Here is a 15,298-nt window from a genome sequence, read left to right on the forward strand (position 1 = left end):
AACATCCCCAGCCCCGTTGTGTAACGCAGACAGATCCTCTTTGTCTCCCTTTTCTTTTTTTTTTTTTCCCTTCCTTTTGAGCCCATTTTTTGTTCCAGCCAAAATCTCTGCCTAGCTTTTCCAGCTCCATCTCCCACTGTGCCAGCTGCCCTTTTTCACCCTTTCCCGTGGCTTCCCATCCCTTTGCAAGTGTCTGGCTGGGACAGAGGACATCTCCCCTCCCCAGTGGCACCTTTATCTCTGGCCATGCAGATGGCAATCCTGTGTCCCAACCTGGGTACACTGGCAGTGGCTGTCACAATGGCACCTGCTCCAGCTGACCTAACCCTGCGTGGATTAACTCCCCCCAGGAGGCTCAGGGGATAAGCTGGGTGCTGAGCCACCAGGCACTAAGCAGGGTGCACAGCCCCAGGTCAATCCTTCCCCTCCGTAGGAGCCACTTTTTCGGCTGTTAGAGGAGTCAATGGTGGTTCCTGGGGGATTTGGGAAGATGTTTTGAGGGGTGTGGGGTTTGTCCTTGCTGCATCCCTGGTCCTGTGGAGGAGGTGGTGATGTCAGAGTCATGGGAATTTTTGAGTGGGTGTGGGAAGACTGGGGAAAAGATAAATGGTGTGTAGCTGGGAGCTTCTGCCTCATTTTCCCCACACCAGCACTGGGGAGTCTCAGCTCTCTTTTTGGGGGTCACCAAAAAGAGAGGGGGGGCGGGGCAGAAGGCGATTGCCAGCTGTTCCAGTTTGGCAATTCTTTCTGAGGAAAGGCAGGAAAAATCCCTACCCTTTCCTAAAAGGCTTTGGAGGGCTGAAGTGACACGTCCAGGCACGCAAGGACAGGCCAGGGCTGGGAAAGCAGCCTTGGTGGGGAAGATCACAGCTCATGTCTTCCCCACTAGGCCAACCTTTTTATTTAAATCCCCTCCCTGTCCCAGCTATCCTTACAACCTGCTTTCCTGGTTCAGCACGCCACCAGCTCGGCACCACCAAAAGCTGACGCTGCACAGAATCAGAGCCGCACATCGATCCCCACATCACCCTCGGCAGCACAGCAACCCAGCAGGGCACCCCCTCACACCCACGAGCCCACATCATCCACCAGCACCTCCTCCTGGCGGGCTGCCCTGGCCAGGCAGTGTCCCACGGCCACCAGCACCTTGCCCAGGCGCCGGTCCAGCGCCCGCAGGTGGGGCTCAGCCAGCACCGGGGCCAGCGGGTCTGCGGCCAGCGCCTCGCGCAGCACGTCGCTCAGGCGGTAGGGCTGGGTGGCCAGCAGCTGCAGCCGCAGGTAAGTCGACTTCTTGATGCTGCCGGAGATGAGGAGGGAGAGCTCTCAGCAGGAGGAGCCTCTCCCCAACAGCAGAGCCGGGGTGGGTGGCAGCCCCTTACCTGCAGCACTGCTGGAGAGGGGCCAGGATGGACGGTTCATCCCGCGAATGTGTGCCGAAGCTGGGGGTGGGGAGAAGCCCGTAAGGATGTGTCCGGGTGGCATTTCAGCAAGACTGGAGATCTCCCCCCACCCCTTTGGGGTGATTGCTCCCCCTACTCCCCAAGTTTACCCGCGGCCGTTGTCCAGGTGGAGCAGGAAAGTGTCATTCCCAAATTTCTCAAAGGTCTCGTAGTGGTGCCGGTCCATGTTGCCTGTGGTGGGCCAAAAAATTTGTCATGAAGTGGTGGGCTGGGAGATGGGAGCAGGAACATGGAGCACTCTCCTGGTGTGAGACTGAAACCCAGAGCCTGGGGAAAAGGGTTGGAGGCACCTCTAAGGTGTCCGTCTGGTGGCCATGGCCGTGCAGGGGTACAGAGCAGAGACCCCCATGGCCTCCAGGCCCCTTCTCATCCCAGCAGCCCTACACAGGGACAACAGTGGCAAATGGAGCAGAAGTAATGGCAAAGGCATGGCTGGGTGGTCAGGAATGAAGAAATGGGAAACTCTCCCAGTCAGATGCTGGTGAGGGGACAGTGCAGGGAGGAAGAAGTGGCCCACGGATAGGAGAGGCAGCAAGAGCCCTGTGCAGCATCATCTCCACCTCTGGCTCTGCAGGGGCTGCACGCAACAGTGTGCTGGAAGGTGCTTCCAATGTCCAGGGTATTCAGCTGGGGTCTCCCTGGAATCCCTTCCCCTTTGACTTCTGCCTGGGAAATGCCCTGGTGGCACAGCCCTGTGCTCTCATTGTGGGTAAGACTGCTGCTCCCTGCAGCCTGAACAGCAACAAGCCTCGCAGGGCATAGTACCACTGGACACGGAGCCATTAGGGCCTCTTGTTCCTGAGGGACCCCCCCAGCCCCCAGCACAGGCACGGAGGGGCTCACCCATGAGGAAATCCAGGATGGCCATGTCGATGAGGTCAAGGAGGCGGTGGCCCCTGTCGTAGGGTGGTGTCTCTCGCACCTGAGCGCAGTAGTTGGGATTCAGCTCCCACCTGGTGGCAGAGGCCAGGGAAGGGAATGGGGCTATGAAAGCAGCTGTGGAGAAACCCCCTCCCATCCCACGGCTCTGCTGGCCCACGTCCCCACGCCCCCCATGCCCCGTCTCACTCAGCCTTCTTGCTCTTGTGGTAGGAGCGGCGCCAGGGGCTGCGCCAGGAGCGGCGCTTGGCCAGGGTCTTGTCGGGGAGCAGGGCAGCCATGGAGCCCTCCAGCTGGTCCGGTTTGCCACAGAGGGCGTGCTCCGTGGAGCAGTAGTAGGAGCACTCCCCGTAGAAGCAGACGTTACCCGCTGGCCATGGGGGCAAAGCAAAGGTTGGCAAAGAGAAGGAAGGGAACGAGCCTGCGGCCCCCAGGCAGAGTGGTCCAGCAATCAGCCAGGGGAGGATGCTCCATGTGCTCTGGCCATGTGCCACCAGCAAAGCAATGGCAAGGGAGGAGCAAAAGCCTGTGGCAGGGTACCCATGGGAGCTGGAACAGTCCCCAGTGGGATAATTTGAGTGTGGGGGGAACCAGCGCAGCAGCAGCCAGCTCCAGGTGAGCTCCATCTAGATGGCCACAGGAGAGGACAGAGAGCATGAAAGCTCACCTGGGGAGATGAAGAAAGTCTTGGCCAGTTTCTTGTCTGTGGTGATATCCCGGATTTCTTTTGTTATGTTGACCAAACGGCCAGAAACTGGGGGGATTCGCCGGAAATCCAGGATCCTGAAACACACACCTTGCAACCGTTTCTCACTGACCTCAGCTGGTCTAATAACAGCGAGTTATTAAAACTGACAGGAGACACAGGTATCCCTCACAAAAGGGATGAAGGAGCAGTTTCTCTGGTGCTTTGCAAGTATGGGAGGGCAGGGTTGGATGCAAAGCTTATGCTCACCTGTCCAGGTGGAAGGCTGCAATCTCTGCATTGTGCCGCTCAAAGTCTGAGAAGTAGAAGAAATCAATGGGAGTCTCCTGGTCCCGGGTCTGCCTGGAAGGAGAGGGGATGGTGGGGGCAGTCATCATGGATGGGGTCACTCCAAGCATGGGATTAGTTCCAAACCACCACCAGGTCAGGTGTCACTGGAGACACAGCCAGACCCAGTCTCCTCCAGTCCCTTCCTGATGGGTGGGTGGCTCCAAGCCCCCTATCCAGGCTCCCACGCAACCCCTGCCTCCAACTCAAAGGTGGGGAAGCCCTTATGGACTGGAGGCTCCTGGATGGTCCTCATGGACCACCTTCTTCTTTCCACCACTGGAGGTCACTACCCCATCACAAGCTGCATCCAGTTTGCAGCAAGCACCACCAGGGAAGGCAAGAGAAATGGGACCATTCTGCTCGCCTCAGTTTTGGGATGGAGGTGCTGAAGCGAGGCAGCAGATGAAGCATTTATCCATTTCTCCCTCCATGGTCCCCTCTGGCCACTCCTGGCTACCTAACAGGACCGTGTGGGTGAGGTACGTGGTTGTCCCAGGCTCTACTCACTTCATGGGCTTGAAGAGGGCCTGCCCATAGTTTGGGAACGTCATGATGAGCTTGAGCTGGGTCCCGCCGGACTTCTGGACTGAAAGGAGGCACATGGGGATGAGGGAGGCAGGCAGCAGGCAGCAGGGCAGGGTGTGGACAGGGGTGCAGGCAGGGAGTGGTACCCGAGCTGACGATCCTTTGCGTGGCCAAGTCCCGGAGCAGCGTGGGCAGCAAGGGGTCCCGGCGGGGGTACAGTTCGTAGCGGGTGATGCCGACGTGGAACTTGAGCCAGGTGGGGTAGGTGTCATAGGCCGTCTTCCCTGTCGGGAGGAGCGTCTCGGCTTTACTGCTGCTGACCCTGCAGCCCGACAGCCACCACCACCCCAACAACAAGGACAGCTTTTAGTGGGGTCAGGATGGGTCCCGTGTCCCCAGCCCCTTCCTGGGAGCCGGTGCGTGGAGGGAGAGGTGGGGAGAAAGCCCAGAGCAAGCCCTGGATGGGTTCCAGGTTTTGTGGTGGTGGAACCCCCTGCCCCATGCCTCCATGGGACTCTTGGCACCTGGCAGATCCCACCCAAAGTCAGGAAGACCAGCATGGCTGGATGGGACATAATGTCTTCCCTCCATCCCCCATGGAAAATCCCTGGGTTGATCCTGACTCTCTTATCCATGCATTTATTTCCCTGCTGGAACAGATCATCTCATTGTTTTTCCCTAAGGGATTGGCTCCCAGGAGTACAGTCTGCTACACCCCTCCATGTGCTTACTGGGGATGCATGTGTGAACACAGAACAAGGGTGGAGAAGCATGGGCTTCCCAGCCATCCCCAGCACTGACCTGAACTCCCATCCTCAACAACCCATTTCCCTGGGGTGGGTTTCCCCAGGGGGATAAATTTGGGCTAACACTATCCCTGTCTCTGTGCATCCTGCAAGTTTGCAGTCTGCTGGCATTTAAGGGAGCCCCTGGGGGTATCTGCCCCACCTCTGTGCTAGCACACACTGGCACTGCAATGGGACAGTTAGCCCAGGGCATCTATAACCCTATTCCATGTCTCTCTCTAAGAAAACACAGACTATGCCTTGATTTAATCAAACCAAACCCAAGGCTACCCATAGGTGGTCCTCAGAGACAAGGCAAACGCCCATTTGTGGAAACCAGCTCTTAAGCCAGCTTTTATTCTTCCCCAGTTCTAGCAGGCACCACTTTTGGAAGTGTGCTTTCTATAAGGAAGCTGCTATGTGTTACAATGCAAAAGCTTTTAATATCTTTCCTTCTAATTAGAGGTTAGTAGTCCAAAGATAAAAATAGACAGCCATCAGCAGTGAGCTCACCATACTGCCGAGCCTAAAGAGGTCAGGCAATATCCTGCAAAATGCAGGACAGGAATGGTCTCATGGTTAGAGGTAACCTACATTGCAGGCTTTGCATCTCCAGTGTACCAAGAGAGGGGGATAAAACTGGTTAGAAATCTGGAGCAGGGACTTCCTCATATACAGAAGGAAACACTAAGGGCTAGTCTGCATTGGGTAAGGGAAGGAGCTGAGGAGATCACCTAATAGATATCCATAATACAATGAATAATTCAAAAGTCTCCTTTAGCTTTGCTGTGTGCTACAAGCTTATGGGTAACAGCCCAAAAATTCAGGGCTAGGAGAGGATTTGAGATATGAGAAGAGCATGCTTAGCAATGGGGTAGGAAAAGGAAACTACATGTTTGCTCCCTGCTGCTTGTCCCCTCAAACCCACATATCCCCCAAATGCAAGCCAGGGTTGAGCTTGCTCCTCACCATTCGTCACTCCCGCTGCTGTGCAGGCTGAACTTCTCCATGGGGTTGATGATAAACAGCTTGTCTCTCTCCGTCACCTCTGGGACTGGGATGTTGTAAAGAGGATGCTCAAAGAGTGCTGCCAGCTTTGATCCCTTGGTCCACCCTGCACTCCCCTCTTCATGTTGCTGTTGGACTCTTGGCTCTCCAGCCCTCAAGTGCAGCCCCTCTCTCTGTGGCTGGGAACTTTTCTCCAAGGAGCTGTTGCTTCCACTGAAATCCTGGAGGATTCGCAGGTTCAGCTTTTTAAGGCTGGCTGGCATGGGGCTGCCTGATGAGACACCCACAGCTTTTGATGCTTTGATATCACAGCTGCAGGGCCTGCGGGCCGTGGGGAGAGCAAAATCCATCACCAGGTGCACGACAAGGGCCAAGAGCAGAAGAAGGAGAAGGCTGATTTTAAATTTCCTCTGGAGAAGCGTTTGCAGCCGGCACCGCATCCTTCCTCACACAAAACACTCAGCAAGGGTTAAAAATGTTGGTGTGGCTGCAGCCTCTGTGCAGAAATAGCAAAGAGAGGTTTCCTGGATTTAGAGCATCGCAGCAAAAGAGCAACTGATGCAAGGGCAGAGTGGCAGGAAAGATCTGTCACCTCGGCACTTCACGGTGTGACACCATCAGGATGGGACAGGAGGTTGTGGTGGGGTTTATCAGCACTGATAAGGGTCAAGCTGGCACTGCCAAGGTTAGAGTGAATGGGGCAAGTTCCAAATCAATAGCTGCAAGGCTGGCTTAGGGACAGCAATGGCTGCAGATGACTCCCCACTGTCCTGCCTCTCTGTGCTGTCACCTGCACAGCGCTGCACAACATTTCCTTGAATGCAGGGCATTAAAATGGTTCTGCCTCTCTACAGCACACACCCTGCCAAGCACTGTATATCCCCCTTCCCCATGTTCATCATAGCTGCACTCTAAGAATCCAGATTTTTTCCCCCAGTGCTTGGCCATATCAATTTTATCACCCTCCCTCATCCATTGAAAATCAGTTGTTCTCAAGCCTCCTCTCAAAAACCACTCAAACTGGATAAAACAAAAGGGATGTGAGTATTGGCATCACTGGGCAGGCAGTGTAAAGAAGGGCTACCAGGCAGGTGAATTTCAGGGGCAGGGATGTTGCCAGGGCCTGTAAATGAGGTATGGGAGACAGGCAGGAAGGAGTGGGGATACTGTCTTGGGCATCAGCACAGAGGGGCGGTGGGACCCACCAGATGCTGGGGAACTTGTGGAAGGTAAAAGCATTTATTTTTACAAGAAATTCACTTTTTCAGTGGCACCCAGAGACACAAAGCTGGGATGTGCGCACAAAAATGTTTTACGACTTGTAGTGGTGGAGCTTTGTATTTGATAATGGACAGAGAAGCACAGGGCCACCTGCGATAAGTCTGGGGGCTGGGGTACAGTCTGGCACAGTGTTTCTTTTCCCTTTGATCTTCCAAGGGATGCAGAAGACACGTGAAATCCCGTACATCACGCAGCCCTTCCTTGTCGCGTGATGCACCAGCAGCCAGCTCGGAAATGCTCGCTCCCAGCCGGGGAGGGCACGACGATCAGCGGGCAGGAGGGGATGCTCTGCAGCCCCCTGCTCTCCTGTGCCGCCATCCCTGCGCTCCCGCTCCGCGCGTGTCCCGCTCCCCGCCCAGGAACGCGCTGTTCCCGGTGTTCTTGGCTCCGTGTCCCACGGCGCCACAGTTGCCTGGAAACCGCCTCCGGCTGACACCATCACCGCCCCAGATCCAGCCAGCGCCGCGTTCCCCAGCCTTCTGCTAGCAAGATGGCCGGGGAGAGCCGGGGCAAGCGAGGAGGAGGAGGAGGAGGAGAGCTTTCCAGCCCTGCTGGCGAGCCCGGAGCCCCGCAGAAGGAGCTGGTGGAGGGGAGCAGATGGCTTCCCTGGGTGGGGGAACACAGCGTCTTGCTCCGGGAAGTTTGCTGAATTCAGTCCGGACTCACGTTTCAGACAGAAGGCCCCTAGGAGGGGCTGTAGCTGGAACACGGGATCATTAGGTCACGGCTCAGAAAAACAACAACCAAGCAACCAAAACACCAACTCCGTGTACTGACTGATCGCATCAAAGGAGCTGGGCTCGGCTCCCGAAGCAGGGCCACGGATTTCATTATTCCAGAGCCAGCCCTGAAGAGGGAGACCTCATCCTTCCAGTGCCCCAAACCAGCTCCAAACGGGGCTGGAGGGGATAGCAACCTCCTTCTCATGTCCTAGAGTCAGATGGGCAGAGGGACCCCATGGGCTGAAGCCACCCTATGACTGTTAGTCCCATTCCCAGATAATGAGCCTTGCAATCCTACCTCCTCACCCTGATTTAGCATCCCATTGGAAAGCAAAGGCAGGGGACTTAGGCGAGGCATTTGGCACCCTTAGCACTTCAACGCTGGCATTAAATATTAACCAAAAGATTTTTCAGCGAGTCAGACATGAGCCTGCAGCAGCAGAAAAGAGCTGCAGACCTTCAAAGTCTGCCCTGATCACCTGACGATGTACCTTGTTGCCATGACATCATCATAGAGACGTGGTTGAATTTGCACCTCTTTCTTCTCATCTCCCCCCTCCAGCTCTTCCTCCATCTTCCCAGCAGGTTCGAGTCACCCTTGGGGCGGAGGAGGAGCCCTACATCCGAGGACATTTTCACTGCTGGCTCCAAATCATCGGCAGCTGATAATGATGTTCCCATCTCCCCTCAGCAGGGAGGGACGAAGTCGTGAGGCACAGCCTCTGAGCTACTATCACAGCTTTAGGGGATGGATGGATAGAAAGAGTCATTTTGGCTGCCACCCATCCATCACCCTGCGTTTTTCATCTCATTTTCTACATCTGACTCAGCCTGATGCTTTGATGGGTAATGGCAGCAATACGCAGGGGGGCAAGAAATGAGAGGGAAACAGAAAAGCAAGCAAACTGTTGCCAACTTTCCCAGCTTTCCACTGAAAATCCATAAGGAAAAATCCTCCAGCAACTGGGAACAGTTTTATAGTGTAAAGCAGAGAGGCCTTAGAGGCTCCAACCCTCACAGAATCATGGTTTGGGTTGGAAGGGACCTTTAGGGGTCAACCCAGTCCAATGTCTTTGCAATGACCAGGGGCACCTTGAACTTGATTGTGTTGCTCAGAGCCTCATCCAACCTATCCCTGAATGCTTCCAGGGGTGGGGCACCCACCACCTCTCTAGGTAACCTGTTCCAGTGTTTCACCACCCTCATTCTAAATAAGACTTCTTCCCTTCCCTGTATCCAATCTAGAACAAACCTCTTAGTTTAAAACCTCTAAACCTTGTCCTATCACAACAGGTCCTGCCAAAATTCCCTCTCCAGCTTTCCTGTTGACATCCTTCAGGTATTGGTGTAAGGTCTTTCCAGAGCCTTCCCCTTCTCCAGGCTGAACAACTCCAACCCTCTCAAGCCTGTCTTCATAGCAGAGGTGCTTCAGCCCTCTGATCATCTTCGTGGCCTCCTCTGAACTGGATCCAGCAGGTTGATCAGCCACAGAGAGATCTCTTATAGGAAAACACAGATAAGGGACCATCTCTGATCCATAAACCTTACTCCACTAAAATTACAGGTATGCCCAAAGATGTTCCAGCTCCACAGCAAAAGGAGGGTGAAAGTCTTTTTTTCTAACACATAGGGGCCAGCAAAGCATGGATCAACTTGGAACAGGCAGGACAACTGATCTGACTGATCATTTTTGATCTGACCCATTTTTGGAGGCTGAGGCTCGTGCTTTCAGGTACAATGCCAATGATGGGAATGCAAGCCAGCTAACAAGGGTTCGCCTCCCCATGATAACTCCCTGTAGGAAAGCTGTTACCCTTGTGAATAAAAATAGCCTGCCACTCACCTGTGAGCCACCTTGCACTTACCTGGTGAGAATGGCAGTGTGGGAGCTGACTTGCTGCACATTCACACCCAGATCACTTTAACCTGTTTGCACACTGAGGCTTTGAGAAGGCTGGGGAGCACTCACCCTTCCCTTGTTGCCAATGCAGGTCATGGAGACATTAGCTTTGGTCAGCTGGTGGCCAAGAAGATAAACAGGCAGCAAGTCCAAGAGACTCTGTGCTGAGGTCAGCAGCTCTGTGTGGTCATCTGCAGGTCACCACGACCCTGCAGAGATGCCCATGACCAGCGTACCTGTGCATAGCACAGAGCAGTTAATTATTCATTAGTGTGAAAGAGGCACAATTAAAGTGACCTTGGGATGGATGAAGGGATCATCCCACTCCAGCGTGGGGCATTCCAAAGACTTTACCTCTCGCTCTGAATTTAGAAGAGACAGAAATTTGAAGAAGAGGAAATAGTCTTTTCCACCTGCCAGCTGTAGAAAATGTTGTCAATAGCACTATCTTCACATAAAGGCAGCCAGCTGGAGGGACACAGAGCAACTGCACCATGAGACAGCTCAGACGATTTGGGGTGCTCTACACAGCACAGCAATTCTGATCATGGGGCAGGAATCATGGTACCAACCTACCCCGGCCCAGCCAAGCACAGATGGCCCAAATAGGAAATAATTCTTAGTTGTCTTCATATTATTCCAATTCCTGGCTCCCTGACACAATGAAATTGAGAAAGGGCATCCCTAGAATAACACTTGAGGAACAAATTTTGTTGACCAGGTTCCACCACAGGCATTAATTCAGAAAGATCCTTCAGACTTAACTACGGTGTCAGCTGACAACATTCTGAGAGGAAATCTGAAAATTAAGGAGGCTACAAATACGAGACTCCAACGGTCAAAGTTGAGACACACTGTTAAGACAGCAGGCACAGTTACATTCCCTTGCTGCTACTGCTTAGACTGCTACCTGGACAGAGGGATGTGGCCAGCAGCACCATGGGCCTGGCAACCCTCCTCACCATCGTGGCTTGCACTGGTAAAAGGAACTGAACAGGGAGGATGAGTGCCACACAGGAAACCTGCAGGATGGAGCAATGTCACTGTCCTCTGCTTGTGCTACACCATGGCTTACTTATTTCAATGTTTCTTGAACTACTTTGCCTACATAAAAGCACACAAAGACATTTTACTAAACTTTTATTGTAAAAACACAGTTCCCCAGGTTTTATAAATAAGCCATACACGTAACATAGTTACGCTCATTCGATCCTCCAACACCAACAGCTTTAAAAAATGAAACAGGCTAAAAGAATGCAAGTCCAGAAAAGACATTAGGTTTCTGATGACCAAGTTATATTTCACATGGAGCCTCCTTCCTCTGTCAACCTCCAAACAAGATGCTGAAAGTACACAGCACTTGCAACACCCCCAGGAACTGACAGGGAGGCATTTGAGCCTTAAAAAGAGCTCTCACCCACTCCCCAGGCGTCGTCAGCCGCCTGTGTTTTCATGCTGTCTCTGTGTGCTGTGGGTGAGAAAGGAGGGGGCAGTTTGCATAGCAACCTCCTACACCCAGGCAGCTCAGCTGTTGTACCCTCCCAAAACAGCAGGGAAGGGCAATCTGGGACTGCTTCCCTGTGGCTCACACCTCCACAGACAGCCTGAAGGGAGACCCTTGGTGCTATCAGCTCTGCACAGACATCTCAGAAGGGAAGAAGAATAAGCAGCATCCAGAGAGAGGAAAAGACAGGTGCTGGTCAGAGCCATACTGCATGATAGCAGAGAAAGCAGAGGAGAGAGGAAAACTATGTGGAATAAATGGGAATTAAAAAAAAAAATGTAGGGCTAGATGGCACCTTTTTACTTTTGCTCTCCCCTGCTAGCGGTGCTGTGCAGTGTGTTGAGAGATTACCTATTCCTCACTTCCCTCCTGCTCCAGCTCAAACACCAAGGAAAGAGCCACAGACAGATGAGAAATCCCACAAGCAAGAACAGGACAGTTTAGCAAGTTTATACACACACATGCACCAACTTTATGTATCCCACAGAATTGTTACGTCAGTATGAAAAAAAGAAATCTTGACATTTAAGTATTAAAAATAAAGCCCCACCTCCAGATCATACAAAACTTGTCAAGAGCAGGAAGAAATCTCTTGTATTCAGCAAGTCTGGGACCCAGCCAGGGGTCAGGAGCACTTCCAGACACACACAGCCAGGCTGCCACCAAAGAACATGTACAGCAGGTTCTTCACCTCATGAGTGATCTCAAAGCCAAAACCTTCCCCAATCACCACATGCCAGGAGGACCCAAATTTCTTGTCCATCGTCTCTTTGATCATCTTTGCAGCACTCTGGAGAACATCAAGGAATAGAACACAGGGTGAGACAAAGCAACCAGGAAGGTTTTATGCAAACATCCCCCTAATCCTCTCCTCCCTTTAAGACTACTCAAGCCATAGGCAACAGGTATAGCAGCTGCACCATAGGAACTGGGAGCTTCCCAGAGGTAAACCCAAGGGTGGAACCAGTCTCAGCAGCCTCCAGCACAGCAGCTAGGAAAAATTAAAGAACTGCATCGCTTCTGTAGTTCCACAGTCTGAAGCAAGAGTTCTGCTTTAGATGCTGCTGGAGTTATGCTGGTTGTGGTCACCATGAGAGCAGATTCGTGTCACTAAGCTGCAGCTATTTTTACAGGAGTCACTTTTTTTTTCTCCAGCTAATTACTGAAACACTGAAAGTAGGCTGACTTTTAAAAGGCTTACTTCTCCCAGATCACACCCTGCTTGATCCAAAAATAGGAAGATTTTTCAGTGACAGGTGATGCCCTGCCCATGAAGCAAGGTATGTTTTCCCTTGATTGTTGGTCCTAATGCCAAGAGGGAATACTTAACAGACTTTCATGTACTCATCTCCAAAACAAGAGACTCCATGCAGTTCTGAACCAAGCCCCCAGGACACAGGGCATTTTATGAACAGAGTGGAAGCATGTCTCAGGAAGGCAGGATAAGCAAGGAGATAAGATTTGGGAGCCAGCATCACTACTAATCTCTGCAAAATGCTATAACAGGTCTTGCAGACCAATAGAAGTGAATCTGAGATTGAGCCAAGCTCTTTGCCTCCTTCTACCCTAGCTCGGTGCAGAGAGACAGTAACAGGACGCCAGGACCTGGCTCTGCTCTGCCCTATCCCCTATCCCTGCTCCTGCAGGCTCCCTGAGCTGCAGTATCAGCAGGCTGCCCGTCTGGGAGGTGGCTGGTACCTCATTGTTGGTGGCATGCTTCTCACACGCCGTGACGCACAGCTCCATGGTCTCTATGCGCATCTCCTCCGGCATGTCCGAGTGCTGCAGAGGGCAGACAGACAACACAACTAAGCAGAAAAATAACAGCTGCACACAACTTCTAACACAGCTTCTGCACACAACTGCTCTAACTTCTGCATTGGCTCTACTGGGGGCTTAGACATTGTAAATATGAAAATGGCTTATTGCATTATAAGTGAACCATTCCTCCAGCCAATGAGGAATTCTTCTCTACCTACATGAAAACTAGTACTGTGAAGCACAGCTTAAAACAGGAGATCAAGACATTTGCCAGTTTCTCTGCTATAAGATAAAGGGAAAGCACACTAACACTGTTTCAACCACAGTCCTTAATTATTGCTATATGAGTAACAAAGAAGTCTAAATTACACAGACTTTCCTTCTGCTGCTGCTATCTGGCTGGCTAGCAAGATCTTTTGCTCCAGCTTCTCTAGGACAAAAAGCAAGCTGCATCCAAAACACAGGAAAAGGCTCCAAAGGCAGTGTGCTCTCAATCTGTTTGATGGATCACTATGCCCCAGGCTTCCTCTGGCTGACATGGGGACACTGGATTTCCCCAGGAGAGGTCAAGGACAAGGAGAAAGCAGCAGTGACAACCAGATCTCTCCACAGGACCAGCAGTACACCTGTTCTCACAGTAGCTACTCAGCAGGAAAAGGACAGTAAGAACAAAGGCAGATTTTCATATCTCTGACACTGGTAAATGTGTAATCCATCCCTCTCCTTACCCTAATCAGAGGAAAACTGTGAAGCCTTTTATAATCAGCCTCGTCCTTTTTTTCCTCCTCAGTTTCTTCCATGGTCCTTCCACAGAGACTCCAGGAAGGGGCGGAGAGGCTACCTGGAGTTCACCAAAGTGCTGTGGCACAGCCAGCTGACAGAAACAGGGCTCTGTGTTCCTCTCTTCAGCAGCAGGAGTCACTTCTTGGCCTAGAGGACTGCTTCAGCAAAAACAAACATGGGCAAGAGACAGATGGCTTTCAATTAAAACTGAAAGCAAATGAAACTTATGAGAATATCACACTATCTCACTCACTTGCCATTTCCTAACAGCACATTGACACCCCACTGAGAGTCTTAGCTCATAGACCATTAATACAAACAAAGTATTAAACCATATCTTTTTCCATAAGTGAGGAGCACAGCATTTCCCAGAAGCACCAGTGGAGCTTGAGGGAAGAGCTGAGCCAAGGTACAGCTTTCAAGAGAGGACAAGAGAACAATATATCAGCTGCTACTACTCTTGATTAATGCCAAAAGGGTATTCCCGGGACACTATTATCTCCAAGAGTTTCAAACTGCACATGACAAGAGAAGGGTAGGAGTATTTTAAGCACAGAATCTGCAGACTTGTCTGGACGGAAATGTTTAACAGGAACATCTTGGTCTCGTTTGTGCACTTGCGCCTCAGATCCCCGAGCATTTGCCAGCTGGGGAGGGCCATATGGGAAAACTCTGGACGTGCCTCATTACCAGCCTGCCTCTACCAGGGCAGCACAGTGGCACAGCACTGAATGAGAGATTCAGAGCACTGCACCGCGGTCCTCACGCTGGTTCTTTCACCCACAAAAAAGCATTCTCCTCTCCTACCCAGAGGGAGCAAAGCTGAGCCCATATTAAAAGGCAAACGAAACCACCACGGTCTCAGGCGACGCACTACGTACATAGAGCTGCTGGCTAAAGCACCGAGTCAGACCACCAACCCTCACAAAGGAACGCGCAGGTGGCCCAAACCACGACCTCCGCAGGACAGAACCCCCGCCTGGCCGGCGCCTCCGCCGGGAGCCACTTCGAAACCCACCCCCAGCCCGGGGTGTGCCCGCGGCCACAGCCCGAGGGTGTGCAGGACCGCGCACCCGAAGCAGCCCCGCCACGCCGGTCCGCCGCCCTTGTCCCCGCTCGGCCAGCGGCGCTGAGCGGGACCGCGGGGCTGCGGGACCGCGGGGCTGCGAGCGCGGCCTCACCTGCGCGGCCGGCGCGGCCCAGCGCCGTTGCTAAGGAAGAGCCGAGTCTGTCATAGCAACCGGCCGGGAAGTCCCGCCCCCTCAGCGCCCATTGGACGAGGCGCGCCGCCCGCCGAGTCTGATTGGCTGGCTGCCCGCCGGGCGGTGCGCGGGGCCTTGGGGCCCTGGCGGCAGTGGGGTGCCCGCGGAGCGCCTGTGTTGTGCCGCCCCCCCGCCCCCTAACCTGGCGTCTGGCAGCTTAATATTTTTCTGACCTAAAACCCCTTAGGAGCCTATTTTTATTTATTTTTTCTTTTAAACAACAATGATAAGGATAAAAACAAGGAGCGGTTTGGGGCAATTTTGTTTTTTTTTTTTAATCACACGTTAGGAAATATTTCTGAGATCGTGGAGTCCAAGCTGTGACCGAACATCACCATGTCAACCAGACCACAGCGCTGAGTGCCACATCCAGTCTTTCCTTAAACACTTCC

The 15,298-nt window shown here is 52.8% G+C and overlaps 2 protein-coding genes across 7 annotated transcripts; both read right to left on the reverse strand.

Annotated features, from left to right (window-relative positions):
- Positions 1-839: 839 nt before the first annotated feature.
- Positions 840-6,133, reverse strand: LOC130266663 (extracellular serine/threonine protein kinase FAM20C-like). Its single transcript, XM_056515943.1, has 10 exons — positions 5,655-6,133; positions 4,047-4,222; positions 3,883-3,961; positions 3,295-3,387; positions 3,007-3,122; positions 2,529-2,709; positions 2,304-2,413; positions 1,550-1,631; positions 1,380-1,439; positions 840-1,297 (listed from the first exon to the last, which is right to left on the reverse strand). Exons 1-10 carry the CDS (start codon positions 6,131-6,133, stop codon positions 1,063-1,065), a joined length of 1,611 nt encoding a protein of 536 aa, XP_056371918.1. The 3' UTR covers positions 840-1,062.
- Positions 6,134-10,719: 4,586 nt separating this feature from the next.
- DNAL4 (dynein axonemal light chain 4) lies at positions 10,720-14,882 on the reverse strand. Of its 6 annotated transcripts, none has more exons than XM_056509700.1 (4): positions 14,826-14,882; positions 13,590-13,799; positions 12,799-12,882; positions 10,720-11,890 (listed from the first exon to the last, which is right to left on the reverse strand). In XM_056509700.1, the coding sequence occupies exons 2-4, from the start codon at positions 13,659-13,661 to the stop codon at positions 11,726-11,728; spliced, it is 321 nt and encodes a 106-aa protein (XP_056365675.1). In that variant the 5' UTR covers positions 13,662-13,799; positions 14,826-14,882; the 3' UTR covers positions 10,720-11,725. The 6 variants fall into 6 exon arrangements, with proteins under 6 accessions (XP_056365675.1, XP_056365699.1, XP_056365684.1 ...); XM_056509724.1 differs by having other exon boundaries at positions 13,590-13,802; positions 14,826-14,874; XM_056509709.1 differs by having other exon boundaries at positions 14,526-14,854.
- Positions 14,883-15,298: the final 416 nt, after the last annotated feature.

The sequence above is a fragment of the Oenanthe melanoleuca genome, chromosome 1A, assembly GCF_029582105.1.
Source record: "Oenanthe melanoleuca isolate GR-GAL-2019-014 chromosome 1A, OMel1.0, whole genome shotgun sequence".
Classification (NCBI taxonomy): Eukaryota; Metazoa; Chordata; class Aves; order Passeriformes; family Muscicapidae; genus Oenanthe; species Oenanthe melanoleuca.